This window comes from Pelodiscus sinensis, chromosome 15 (assembly GCF_052426305.1).
Source record: "Pelodiscus sinensis isolate ZL-2025 chromosome 15, ASM5242630v1, whole genome shotgun sequence".
Taxonomy (NCBI): domain Eukaryota; kingdom Metazoa; phylum Chordata; order Testudines; family Trionychidae; genus Pelodiscus; species Pelodiscus sinensis.
In genome coordinates this window covers 38249619-38264672 of record NC_143066.1, presented here as the reverse complement: position 1 = coordinate 38264672, position 15054 = coordinate 38249619, and the positions used below count along the sequence as shown (strand labels likewise).

General features: G+C 45.7%; 1 protein-coding gene across 4 annotated transcripts in view; it reads right to left on the bottom strand.

Annotated features, from left to right (window-relative positions):
- The window catches only part of LMF1 (lipase maturation factor 1), a 441609-nt gene that overhangs the window by 255812 nt on the left and 170743 nt on the right, over positions 1–15054 (bottom strand). For 3 of the 4 annotated variants that reach the window (XM_075899803.2, XM_014569758.4, XM_025180933.3), the window contains one exon: positions 7758–7823. The exons of the other annotated variant lie outside the window; for it this stretch is intronic. In XM_075899803.2, the coding sequence (XP_075755918.2) occupies positions 7758–7823 (66 nt within the window). The remainder of the gene's footprint in view (positions 1–7757; positions 7824–15054) is intronic. 4 annotated transcript variants of the gene reach the window in all.

Here is a 15054-nt window from a genome sequence, read left to right as displayed (position 1 = left end):
AACCACACCGAAGTTGCAGCCCTCGGCATGTGCTGTGAATATCCTTGTGGCCCCTGAGGCTTCCAAAGTTGAGTAGCCCTGGTTGAATCAGAAAACAAGCAATGCACTGACCATCACGACAGCACCCAAACGACAGACCTGAGGGAAACATCCTGCACTGGAGCACAAGAGACAGGAGACGTGTGATCCAGTTGGACTTTCCCATTTCTAAGATGACCTCACTGTCCTACTCCATGGGGACTCGTGCTTGAAATGGAAAACACAGGCTCTGTTCGTACTAGGCTTGAGTTTACACATACAAATCCCCCTTCCCTCCACGCCTTTCCAACCATTCACATGCCAGGACATATGGCTGCAAGGTGTTCCACAAAACCAGAGCATAGGTTAGATCTCTGAATGGAGCTGTCGCATACAGGCCCCGTGCTAGGATTCACCCCGACAGTCGAGGCACCGTGTTATGTCAGCTGAGTTGCACATGTGGAAGAAGCCGACCACGGGCCAGCTGAGTGTGAGTCTGGCGATGCAGGGGATGGGAAGGCACCGTGGGGGGGAGCTGGTTACAACTCCGAAATTCTCTGCCTGACCATCGATGCCAGTGCACGTTTGGAAGGACGCTCTGACCTGTGCCAGTTGGCAATCGTCCGCAAGCTGGGCGCACGCCAGGAACAGACCCAAGCTCAGTGTGCACCAGCGATGCTCCTGCCCCTCCTTTCCCTGCCTGCTTCCAGAGGCTGCAGGACAGGAAAGCCAGCTGCAGGGCCCCCGACTCACTAGAGATTCCCCCATCGCTGCTGGGAGGAGGTAGCCAGCCACTGCTCCTAAGCAGGACAATGGGACTACAGAAAAGTGGAGAGTCCACCCCACAGCTTAGCTCCATGGGGGCTGCTTCTGCATCAACTCAATGGTGGGGGGGAGCAGGGGAGTGATGCCATGGACACTGGTAGGAGCTGTCTTTTGGCTCCCCTTGTGTACCCAGTAGAGAAGTGGTTAATAAAAAACCGGCTCCATCCATGGTACGTGCAGAGTTAACAGGTTTCACTAAATGCAATTCCAAAAAGTAGCAAAAGGATTTAAAAAAAATAAATAAAAGGGGGGGGGGGGGCCCACCATGCAAAATTAATCCAACCTCAGCCGTCAGTGCTGGAACAGCTACATGAATGAATCATAATAAAGCAGGAAGAGACTTTCAAGGCTAAGTCTGCAACGGCCATTCTGTTCCTGCCTTTTCACAGGCCTCTCTTACGTGTGCTAATACCTTGGGCAGGGTCCCTCTCACTGGCAGCCTGTACACGCTGCCCTTGGGCCGGCGTGTGCCAACGGGCACGTCTGGGACTCTGGCCTTTTCGAAACGCCGTACGAGCCTTTAAATCAGGGGTGGGGGACCTAAGGCCCAGGGGCCGGATGTGGCCCTCGGCTTGCCTGGATCTGGCTCCTAAGGCTCAAGGCTTCCCCCACCAGCACTGGACAGCCCATGCTAGCACTCCAGCCCCACCCCCATGGGGCTAGAGCACACAAAATCTACTAGCCTGGGCCCCTCTAGACTGTGGTGTGTGAGGAGAATGTGAGAAAGGACTGTCTCCTTCTCAGTCAGGAGCCACATCAGTGAGGGCTTGAAAGGGGGGGGGGGGCATTGTTTTGGGTTTTTTTATTTTGTTTTCGGGTTTTTTTGCGTCTCACTTCTGTGGCCCCCAAGTGATTTTTCTGTGCATCAGCGGTCCCACAATCCGGAAAAGCTTCCTCTCACCCGCTTTCACCATCAGAATTCTCCTCTGCCATATCCAATCACAGCCCCACCTTCGGAACACAACTCCACACATGGAGACAGCAACACTAAAAGCGTTAAACACCTTGCTCCAGGTTATTCAGTAACTCACCCCAGGAGCTGGGATTAAGAGTTTAGCATTCCTGGCACTTCTACTACAGCTGCAAGGGAAATCAAGTATAGGTCGAAACTGCCAAACTTTGCTAAGGTCGTTCTACATCACCTTCCACTCCTATCTGAGCAAATCGACTCCAACCCTATCGCCTCACGAGACGACAGAGCAACACGTGAAGGCTGGAAAATACCATGTCTGTATAAATTATGCAGTCTGCCATTTCCCTCTTTAAAATACACAAATGTGAGGGTCAGAAGCCTTCCAAACAAAGAACTTTAAGCTGAGGAACAGATCTCCATAAAGTCTTTGGTTAAGGCCCAAGAGGGGCAAAGAGAGGCAAAAAAATATGTTCTCTGTTTAATTACCGAAGCCATAACAACATGTTATTTTATACATGATTTCCGACAAAAGTGGAAATGTTATTTTCCACGAGCATAGCTGCTGGTTCTACTACAAATAAATAGTACAGCGTACGCTCAATAGGCAAGAGACGGGGGCCATGTGTTTTCATTAATTCCCTTGGCAAGGGAGCACATGTAGATTTTGGATTGGAGCATCGGATTGGAATACGAGAGCTGGGGTGGCCAACATACATCACTGCAGACTAAATTTGGCCTGCGTCCATTTGAAAGTTGGTCCGTTACCTAGTTTTATCATTCTAATTACAAGCAGCCTCCTGAATAATTTCCTCCCTTCCAGAGACATCTTTAGCAACAGCCTGTTTCTCCTCCCCTTTTCCTCCCACTCTTTAGATGGATTCTGATTTACTTTCCCAAATTACAATTCTGTAAACAGCTTTCTCCTTGTCCTACTCCATGACAGAGCCAGGTTCTGGCTAACCACGGTGCTATATGGGGTAGCAGCTCGCAGGTAGACATGAAATGACTTGGCCAATGGAGTAGGAGGAAAAAGCTCTTCCTTCAGATCTCACTAGCTGGGAAATATCCATGGTGGAAGTGAGGGATAAAGGTGGATGTGAAAGAGATTGGCTATGAGACCATCCAGGGAATGGAAGGGTCTTGTGTCTGGTGGTAATCTGTCTGTCTGCTTTGTTTGTTTTTTTACACGGGCACATGCCCAAAATTACATACAGGACATGACGGCTACGACCCATCTGCAAAGCTGCCCAGGATCAACTAACCAACCAGCGTTTTCCCCTGAGCTGGAACGGACTACCCTTCCCCCTCAATGAACTGAGGAGTACTGTGCGATGAAGCCTTAATGACCCACAAATGAACAGGACTGAGCTTTTCCATATCATCCAAAATATGTGTTCCTTCCAATCAGCACTGGTTGCCTGAGGAGAGTTTTCTCAAAACCATTTCTCCCACATACAGAGCGAGGAAAGTGTTCCATCAGCAGGTGTGTTTTGGCTTCTCATCTGCAATTGCCAGGGTTTAACCTCTCTTTGGTGTGGATTATTACAATAACTGATATTGATGACGTGGCCTTCTTTGTGCGCCTGTCCCTAATGACTTCTGCAGGCTTTGCATCCTGCATTATGGATAGTACAGGAGTGGTTTTAATTAACTTTCTGGGCTACACAGCTGACACTGGTTTTGATTTCAAAAATTGTTGCATTCAGCTGGATGATTGTTGTAGGTTAGGGTCACCTGAGGGAGCTGAAAATGGAATCCCAATGTTTTCTGTTCTGGGTTGTGGGGTGTTTTTTTTTTTTTTTTTTTTTTTTTTTTTAAATACTCCAAGCTTTAGAAAAACATACAGGCCAGAAGAGTGTGCCTGCTATTAATCCACAATGATGTGGGTAGGTACGGCTATTTTGCCGTGTCTGCTTTTGTGTTATAGAATCATAGAATATTAGAACCCGAAAGGACCTCGAGACGTCATCAAGTCCAATCTCCTGCCCTCACGGCAGGACCAAGCACCATCTAGATCATCCCTGAGCAGTCTGTCCAACCTGTTCTTAAATATCTCCAGAGATGGAGATTCCACAACCTCCCTAGGCAATTTATTCCAATGTTTCACCACCCTGACAGGTAGGAAGTTTTTCTTAATGTCCAACCTAAACCTCTCTTGCTGCAATTTAAGCCCGTTGCTTCATGTCCTATCAGCAGAGGCCAAGGAAAACAATTTTTCTCCCTCCTCTTTGCAATACCCTTTTAAGTACTTGAAAACCACCATCATGCCCCCTCTCAGTCTTCTCTTTTCCAAACTAAACAAATCCAGTTCTTTCAGTCTTTCCTCATAGCTCATGTTTTCTAGACCTTGACTCATTTTTGTTGTTCTTCTCCGGATCTTCGCCAATTTCTCCACATCTTTCTTGAAATGTGGTGCCCAGAACTGGACACGATACTCCAATTGAGGCCTAATCAGCACAGAGTAGAGCGGAAGAATGACTTCTCATGTCTTGCTCACAACATTCCTGTTAATGCAGCCCAGAATCGTGTTGGCTTTTTTTGCAACAGCATCACCCTGCTGACTCCTATTTAGCTTGTGGTCCACTATGACCCCTAGATCCCTTTCTGCAGTACTCCTTCCTAGACAGCCGCTTCCCATTCTGTATATGTGAAAAGGATTGTTCCTTCCTAAGTGAAGCACTTTGCATTTGTCTTTATTAAACTTCATCCTATTTATCTCAACCCATTTCTCTAGTTTGTCCAGATCATTTTGACCCTATCCTCCAAAGCACTTGCAACCTCTCCCAGTTTGGTATCATTTGTAAACTTAATATGGGTACTCTCTATGCCATTATCTAAATCGTTGATGAAGGTATTAAACAAAACTGATTCCAAAACAGACTCCGGTGGAACCCCGCTTGTTATGCCCTTCCAGCATGACTGTGAACCATTAATAATTACTCCCTGAGCATGGTTATCCAGCCAGTTATGCACCCACCTTATAGTAACCCCATCTAGGTTGTATTTCCCTAATTTATTGATAGGAAGGTCACACAAGACTGTGTCAAATGTCTTACTAAAGTCTAGATATACCATGTCCACCTCTTTTCCGTTATTCACAAGGCTTGTTATCCTACCAAAGAAAGCTATCAGATTAGTTTAATACGATTTGTTCTTTACAAATCCATGCTGGCTGTTGCAGATTTGCTCATTTTTGCAGATGTGGATGCAGATACCAATTTTGCATCTAGAACCCTGCAAATATGCAGATAAAATCTGATTTATATCCACAGGTACTCACATTTGTGGATGTCAATGCCAGTATCTGTGGCTCATTTTTGCAGATACAAAATTTGTATCCATGCAGGGCTCTAGGTATTTATTTATTTTAAACAGCAAAAAGATGAATTCAACAGTTTGGACTAACACTCATAAATCCCAAAAAAGAAAGTACACCTCTTTTAAAAAACTTACGAGAGCAAAAAGTAAAGGCTTCAGAGGATGGTAAACTTCTAATTTTTATTTTATTTTTCATTCTGTGGAAGGTAAGGCCCTGACCCCTAAATAGGATTGAAATGGATAGATGGACACACCTTATGGGGTGGAGTCCCTTTGTCTTAAATGGCTGAGGATGAGGGAAGATATACTAAAATAACTGTCCAATTTATTATTCTCCCAATTAAACTCACACATCCCTAATGAAAAATAAAGGTACACACTTTCCTTGCAACACATTCTGAAGGTCAGAAAACTCAAGTTCTACCAAAACTTCTGCAGGACGGGACATGATTCCAGAGATGATGGTCCACTGAGAAGGTCTACCCAGATGTCAGACTCATTATTCCACCTGAGACCAACTGCTAGATTGAAAGTGCAAGGAAACAGATCTCTCAAATTCTCTAGAGGACAATGAGGCAAAGCCAACATCAGAAACTGCTCCGGGAAAGCAAACGGGAGCCCTTGCAAAGCTGAGCAAACAGGTGCATGATGCGCCACTGCTAAGCAAGTAGAAAAATGGATTCTAAGCAATAGATCCAATGCCGATTGAACACTGTGTCATCAGAGGTATTAGCTACAGAGAGGAAAGGAATGTTGCCTCAGCAGCTTCCTTGAGCATGCAACCAAGGAACCAGATTACTTGACTGGATTACTGTCACAGCTATCTCCTCTTCTAATCCCAGGCCCATATCACACGAGAAGGCCAAATAATGACCACAAGAATGCAAGACGGCATTGCTCCATCTCTCCACAATCTAAATGGTGGTAATGCCTGGAGCCAGAGTGCAAACAGCTATTTATTACCAAAGTGAAAATGACTCACTAAGATGGGTTTCAAAAGACAAAAGTATATAGGGGGAGAACTTGATGACTGATGCACCGAATATTTGATCGGACTTTGTTTCTAGACCCGACTCCTGCTGTCGTAGGTCTGTCGTTTGGAAGAGTAAACAGAAAGCACCCACCTTCTGAAAAATCAAACCATTTAAGGAGAGACAACCCAAACACCCAGACGCTGAAGTATCAACAGTCACTAGCCATTTTAGAATGTCTTGGGCCTGGATGAAGGGAATAAGAACTTCCTTGGAATGTTAAAAGACAAGCAAACTAGCAGACCTTCTATCTACCTGATGCTGACTACAGAGTTTCAAATCCCATTTTTCTAGCCCTGCTTTGGTGCATCAGTATCAATTCTATGATCGACGAGGAGTCCTGTGGCACCTTATAGACTAACTGAAGTGTAGGAGCATAAGCTTTCGTGGGCAAAGACCCACTTCGTCAGATGCATGTAGTGGAAATATCCAGAGGCAGGAATAAATATACAGGCCAGGATCAGGCTGGAGATGATGAGGTGATCCAATCAAGGAGGATGAGGCCCACTTCTAGCAGCTGATCTGGAGGTGTGAATTCCAAGAGAACAGAAGCTGCTTTTGTAGTTAGCAAGTCATTCACAGTCTTTGTTTAATCCAGAGTTGATTGTGTCAAACTTAAAGATGAACTGTAGCTCAGCAGTTTCTCTTTGAAGTCTGGTCCTGAAGTTTTTTTGCTGCAGGACGGCTACTTTTAGATCTGCAATTGTGTGTCCAGGAAGATTGAAGTGTTCCCCTACAGGTTTTTGTATGTTGCCATTCCTAATATCAGATTTGTGTCCATTGATTCCATTCTGCTAGAAGTGGGCCTCATCCTCCTTGATTGGATCACCTCATCATCTCCAGCCTGATCCTGGCCTGTATATTTATTCCTGCCTCTGGATATTTCCACTACATGCATCTGACGAAGTGGGTCTTTGCCCACGAAAGCTTATGCTCCTACACTTCAGTTAGTCTATAAGGTGCCACAGGACTCCTCGTCGCTTTTGCAGATTCAGACTAACACGGCTACCCCTCGAATTCTATGATCGGATTGCAGCTGGATCTTCCCAAATACTAAGCAGGGAGATGGCTCATTGGTTCTTCCACATATAATAAACCTTTGGCTTGCTCATTAACAAAAGCTTGCCAAAACCTTCATCGTGTTGCGTGGAGATAAAATTGTCTTTGTATCTTTAAAGCAAGTTATGAAGAACCTCCCCGCCCAAAAAAAATCTTTAAAAAAAAAACCCAACACCTTGTAAAAGTCAGAAACTGGGAGGCCTTAATTGGACCATTCTGAAGAAAACCAATTTTTTTTTAACCCAGCACTTTGTACAAGTCAGAAATTGAAAGAGAGAACTTAATTGGATATTAAGAGTTGATGGTTTTTCTTGCACAATTTTCACACAGGGAATAACCTAGCTGAGTCTTTTGATGTTAGTCCTGAGAGGGCTAGGAGGAAGAAGTCTCATGGGTTTCTTGGATGGAAAAAAGTTGCATGGCGCATGGATAAAGTTATCTGGAGATCCTTGGACTACCCCAGTGGAAGTGGGCTGGGTTGGAGGAACAATGAGCGTAACCCAGCTGGAAAAGGAGAGAAAAGATGCAGAGAAAAGAGAGATTTACTAACAAGGTAAAGCAGATAGACAACTAATGGTGTTCCGAATGCTCACCTCATAATGGTAATCCATACAGGTCAACTCTCTCCAGCAGCGATCACCTCGGATTTTAATCAAGCCCTGTAAGGAAAAAAAAGTTTATTTTCTTTTGCACATCAAGATAATACCTCAATATATCATGCCACAGTTAAGCCCCAGGGAGCGCGCCACACATTAAAAGAGGGAAACAACATAGATTTCAACAAATAACTTCTTTTAAAAGCCTCCCTACTTCTGCACCCAATTTCATTTATGCAAAGTTAGAGAACAGAGCAAATGCCAGAGTGCTCAGAAAAAGTGTTTCTAGGCAACGGACACTTTCCACTTTCTGTTTGTTTAAAATAATTTGACGTACGAATCTCACTGGAATGTGACACATCGTTTAAAATGTGACAGATAAGCTGGCAGGAGATACCATGGCGATGGCTGCTTGGATAGATAGAGAAAAGCTCGCGATGTGTCAGGGAAACAGAATTACTTGAGACCAAACTGAGGGACTTTTCCTACATTTGACCCTCCTGAAGAGCCGACGATATTCAGCACCTTACAAGTTCATGAACGTACCTGAGGTGCTACGGTAATTAGGGATGTTAAAATGCATGTAATTTGCTAACCGTGTAACACTGAAGATTTCAGCGGTTATACAGGTACCTGCAGGGTGGCAGCCAGCCCCCGGTGAGTACCAGCTCCTACCCGCCGCCCTGCTCCCGGAGAGCCAGCTGCTGCCCTGCGCTGCTGCCTCTGTACCAGCACAGGGCAGCAGCCGGCTCCCCAGGAGCCAGACTGGGAACCGTGTGTAAGTGTCTGAATAACAGCTACCCATTTATGCAGCTAGACTCTTGCATCCCTAATGGTAATATACAAAGGGTAAACCGGCCATTGCAGGTGCCTTATACTCACCGCACCTCAGCCATGGGAAAGGTGGGGGTATATCGCCGATGCCTGATGATATTCCCTTATCAACCGCTTCCAAGGGGAATATATACACTGCTCTCCAAGGGCAACGATTTGTATAGTGCAGGTGCTTAGAGGCATTGAATCAACCTGTAAACCTGGGATATAGTGGAATCCCCTTCATGCTAGGGAGGCAGCAGCACCCCCCCTCACATACACCCTCCTCCTAGTTGCAGCACCCAAGCCGAGGAGGGCGGAATACAAGACGGAAAAAGCGAGGCTGCAAAATGGGATTATTTATTGTCTATCTGGTGACTTGTTTAGACAGACTTGAAGCCCTCTAAGGCAGGATCCCCTATTTCATGGTGTGTCCAGCACAATGGGGCTCGGATCCCTGATTAGGGGCCCAGATCCTGCCGCAATGCAAATACCAACAAGAGTCCTGGCAGCAACTATGTAGAACACAGAAGCCAAGCCCAAGGGAGCCAGCGAGGAGCCCAGGGAACAGGCTGGACGTCTCTGTAGCTACATCTGAAAACCCACAGCTGGCGCTGCAAGGCAGGGGGCGAGGGGGCAGCGTTCCCTGTAAACGGAACACTTGGGCAGCTGCCCAGGAGAGATTCCAATGCTGCCCAGCTGATTAGCAGAGCGCCCACAGCTGGCTGCATGTGTTTCTATTGGTGGTGCACATCTGCACTTGTCTCGGTGCACAGAACAACTTTTATTCCACGCCTGGATGGAAATAAATTAGAGGGAAGCTTGGTGGGGGACGGGGAGAAGTCCCATAGCGGAGTCTGCAACCGAAATGTCTAGGCCACAGACAAAGCCTCCGAGGGCTGGGATAAACTGAGAGAGCTTCCCTCTCCCAAGCTGGTGAATGGCTCCAAAGAGGCTAACTAACATAAACCCCGTCGCCAACAAAGGCAGGGGGAGCACAGAGCATCCATGAAGCAGTGGGAAGAGTCTGAAATCTATTGCTGAAGTTAGGGACTCTCCCTGGAAGGAGCTGGAGAGCTGCCTCCAAGCCTGGACCCACTCCAACTTGGGGGTTCAAGACCCAGATCGTCCTGTCCCACCTGACTGAGGCCCCCTTCTCCCCCTTACCATAGGATGCCTGAGAAGACAGTTCATGCTGCCTTTGGAACCAAGCAGCAGATCCGGGCTGGATATGCTGATGCAATCAAAGTAATTAGGGGAACAAAAGAAGAGAAGGGGAAGGAAGCAGACAGGCTTAAAATGCAGGAGGAAAGGCTAATGACCAGTCTGCTCTACCTGAGGTTAGAGGTGCGGCCTTGCAATAGGCAGGTATCAGATACTGATATTTCACGGCCACCACAGAGAGACATTTCCAAATCAGCGGGTCCCTTCCATGGCGGGCAGTCCTACTAGGATTACACTTCTTTGCCTCCGCGCTGAAGACTAAAAAGGAATCAGTCGTCCACAGCGGAAAAGACACCTGGCCAGAGATGAGTCTGTTAGCCGGAAACCATGTAATCAAGCCATGCCAGCCTGGAGGTATGCAGATGAGGAGAGTCTGCTTTGATGTATGGTTAAAAGGTCTCTGATTAGGATCACAATATCCCAAATTGAGGAAAGCTTCACTAGTCAAAAGACTGAGACAAGGTCTGTATACAATTAGGGGAGATTTGCCTACCTTCCTAGGTTACCCAAATTATACAATTCCCTCCGTCTTTTGTAGAAAAATACTTGTATTTCCTCTACCAACCTGTGCTCGGGGCAGAGCAGAGGGCGTGTTACTGTCCCTCCCTCTCCCTTTGCAATACAAAACTTCGAGGCCAACGTGTTCCACAAATATCTAGTGATTTCTGGTGCCCCATTCCAGACACCTAGAAGAGACGTGATTTCCTGGGAGTGGATGCTCAACGTTTTCTAAAAGTCAGGCTCCCTTCAAGGCATTTCAAGTTGAAGGCATCCAAAATCCGAGCCCCCCAAAGTCACCTGCGCCTTTCAAAAATCTTTGCCTAAACCTCTTCATCCAGGACTAACTGAAGTGCTTCCTGGCCTACTTGAATTGTTTGCAACTCCTGGATGGACATTTAGAAAGACACAGTTTAAGAGCCAAACATGTATGAGAACAGGAGGCTCCCGACATGCAACTGCCCGAATTCCGACCCCCCGCACTTACAGAAGGGGCAGAAAAACCCCAACTTATGTCCTTGGCCCACGTTTACGATGGTGCACAGCACCTACCGTAAATGAGGGTTCGAGTTACGATGCCCCCGACTTGCAACACTTCGCCCAGAACCAATCATGTCGGAAATCAGGGGCCTCCTGTAAGTAAGGTTAGATCATTCAGTCTTAATTTAATGGACAGTTTAATTTAACGTAGATCCTTCCCTTCGCTAACCTTACACATGCTCATACATGTAGTGAGTACTGACTTTGCAAAGGCCTTGCTGTCATCGTTTGGATGGCATTTTCAAAATCATTAAATGCTTTAGAGAAATTGATCTTTTGGGGGGAGTTCTTGGACAAAAGATCCATACAAATAAAATCACTTAAGAAAGCTGGCATGATATTCTTCAGATTGGGAAACATATTAGGTCTCCAGTTATAAAAATCCCATAATAACTAATAGAAAATTAAAGAACTTTAGTGTAAAACCATTGCTCAAACATTCACCCACTGGCAAAATAAAAGGGAATTGATTTTTACATTTCATTGCCATCTTTCTCCCCCTCCTCCTCATTATTTTACAAACAGGGCAACTACAAAGATCTTTCCGTGTGGCACTCAGCTATGTTTCTTAGGCTTGCTTCCAAATGTAAGTCTTTATAGAGCAGCGTTACTTTAAAACATTTAAAGTTTAAAATTGAAAAAGGTTCATCTGCCCGCAGAAGCTATTGTCTTCACTAAGAGCAGAGTAACTCACTAAACACACATGCAAGTGTACTCCTGCTCTGTTTTCATCTGTGTTTCTAGACAGGGAAAAAAGTTCCACTGGAAAAACTAGAACTGTTTTGCTAGTTTGTAATTCTCCTTCATCCATGGCAGAAGATGCACTCCCCAGTCATTTCTATCCATGCACCCTAGGGCTCTGTCTAGACTGCAGGCTTCTTTTGGAAGAACCTTTTTTCGGAAAAGATCTTCTGGAACAACTTCTTCCGAAAGACAGCAACCACACCCAAAAGTACATCGAAAAAGTGATCTGCTTTTTTGAAAGACAGCGTCCACACAGAATGGACGCTATTTCACGTTTCAGCTACGATTACTATGGACAGACTGGCCACCAGGGCATCTTTTTCCTCTTTCCTCTTCTTTCAAAAGAACTCCCTCTTCCCCGTCCACACATGCCTTTTTCCAAAAGAACTCTTTCGGAAAAAGGCTTCTTCCTCATAGAAAGAGGATTACAATTGTCAAAAAAAACCCTCTGTTTTTTCAATTTTCTTTCAGAAGAACACAACTGCAGTGTGGACGTATGTCAGGTTTTGTCAGGAAAACGGCCGTTTTTCCGACAAAACTCTGTAGTGTAGACATACCCTAAGTGAAAAGGCCACCACATTAGAACAGTTACATGTTCACACTCACTTGGTACAGATTAAGTGACAATACACGGTGCCAAGCACTCAAGAATCATATGCACTGTGATGAGATCAGAAGTAGAAAACAAATGCAATAGGATGTTTTCCATAATTTTTTAAAGACAGAGAATCTGGAAGGAAATTAAGTCCTGCGTATTTTAAATATTTCCAGGAATTAAGGCTCCAGTTATAGCTTCTCAAATAGTGAAAATCAGTGGCTGCTGCTGCTGAAGTGACATTGGTTTACCACAGTTCACAATGTAGCTCAGGGCATGAGGGTTTTTTTTTTTTTAACTGGTTTTCATTTTCACTACAGGTTGCACCTCTAGAAACCAGGACTCTGGTCTGGCAACAGACCATGGATGTTCCAGGATCAGACACTCCTGTTACTGCAAGAGCCCAGCGTGATGCACAGTGGTGTGGGGGGTGTGGCCCCGCTCAGCTGTGGGAAGGAGGAGGAATGGAAACCCCCACGTGAGGCTCACCTGGGATGTGGAGGTCTGGGAGCCAGTGTGCGTCTCAGTGGACTGTGGGGAAGCCAGAGGGAGGCAAGGCAGGAGAGCCAGAAATGACCTCCCCTGATCTGGCAAAATCCCTCATCCGGGACCAGTAAGTTCCCAAAGGTGCCGGACCAGGGAGGTCCAACCTGTAGTACCGGAAGAGACAGCATTTGTCTATCAAACTTAGCAGACGTAGAGCTAATATAACATAAGAACATCAGAACGGTCATACTGGGTCAAACTAGGGACGTTAAATGTTGGTTAATTGAAAAGTCGAGTAACCTCGTGAATTCTTATCAGTTACTCGACTATTCTATAGTCCCCGGGGGTGGGGCTGGCAGCCAGTGCGCTCCAGCTTCACTCCCGAGGAATCGCCTGTCACTCCGCGCTGCTGCCTCAGTATCCGGGGCAGCAGCGTGGGAGCCAGGTGGGAGCTGGTCCATGGGGGAAGCCCGTTTAAAAACCAGGTCCCCTCACAGACCGGATGCCTGTCGCCCTGTGCTGCTGCCTCTAATAAAGATGGCAACAGCTCCTGTCTGGGGCCTGTCTGAGTTCCCAGACCTGGAGCGAGATGGAACTGAGCCAGGCTGCCTGCCTGGATTCTAACATGCTTTAAATGCAGAGCCGCAGGGGGTTAGGTCCCAGACCTGTTGCTGGCCAGCCTCCTAAAAAATTTACTGGCAAAGGGTGGTGGTGGGGAAAATGCATATAGTCTATAGCATTAACCTATAAGATTTTGCTTATTCATTAATTGGTTAATCGACTACACTATTACATCCAAAGGTCCATCTAGCTCAGTATCCAGTGGCCAATACTAGATGCCTCAGAGGGAGGGAACACAACAGGTAATCCTCAAGTGATCCCTCTCCTGTCATCCATTTCCAGACAAACAGAGGCTAGGGACACCATCCTGGCTAATAGCCATTGATGGACCTAACCTCCATGAATCCATCTAGTTCTTTTTTGAACCCTGTTAAAGTGCTAGTCTTCAACCCCATCCTCTAGCAAGGAGTTCCACAGGTTGACTGCGCACAGAGTAAAGAAAAACTTCCTTTTGTTTGTTTTAAACCTGCTGCCTAGTCATTTCATTTGGTGACACCTTAGTTCTTATATTGAGGGAATAAGTAAATAACTTTTCCTTATTCACTTTCTCCACACCAGTCATGATTTTATAGATCTCTATCATAGATTTTATGACATTCCAGTAGACTGCAAACCACAGGGAGTTAGAGTCCCTTTTAGGACTGTCGAAAGTTTGGCATAATAATAATGATAACTACTATTAGCAAATGCTGCTTTTCTAGTTTCTCTCTGACAGGAAGAGGTGGAACAAGAAGAAAGGGAGCATCATTTGTGCTCTCCACCTGAGGGACAAGAATCCCAGAAGCACCCTCACCGAAGCTATAACAGCTCAGGATTCTCTCTCTCACACCCACAAAAAGTGACACACAAAAGGAAGCTAAACCACGAAAACCACAAAGTTACATCACAGAGAGGCGGTGGGAAAGCAAAGCCGGTACTGGTTTGGCAAAGGGCATTGCTAGGTTTGTTGCTTTGTGATTTTACACTGAAGTGGGTTATAAATTGTCACTTTCTTCTCCATTATTTTTCTAGAGGGCATGAGGTTAAAAAAAAAAAAAAACCAACAAAAAAACCCAACAGATTCCCTGTCAACAAACAGGGCTTCATTTCCTTAAACATCATCTGCAGCTCTGCTCTGGAAACTTGACTAAAATTACAGGATATGTTGATACCATCTCTCACAGGATGATCATGGGCTGACAGCCTTGTCAGTGGGGGGGGAGAGGACATTAAAAGGACTCTGTCCAAGAATGCAATAGTAATCATTAAAAAAAAGTCTATCTTGATGACCTTCTCTGCTACCTTGTCCTGGCTGTTATCAAGTTCTATCATCCAGCCAAGACACTTAGAACACATATCTTACAAGAACACAAATACGTTAAAACCAAAATCTCTCCTGCAATAAATCACTGAACAAAATACAGTTGAATACACCATGAATATACCAAATTCACAGTCCATTTTGGTTAATTTCACAATCATCAGATTGTTAAAATCAAAAATTTCATGATTTCAGCCATTTAAATGTGAAATGTCGGGGTGTTGTACCTGTACAGGGTCTTAACCCAAACATTAGTTGGGGGGGGTTGGCAACGTTATTGTCGGGGAGGGGGTAAGTTGCAATACCTCTAACTTTAATTCTGTGCTGCTGCTCACGGCGGCACTGCCTTTAGAAGTGAGCCGCTGGAGAGCAGCAACTGCTGGCCAGAGGCCCAGCTCTGAAGTCAGCACCTTGCCAGCAGCTGTACAGAATTAAGGATGCCCTGATATCGTGTTACCACCCTCACTTCTGCA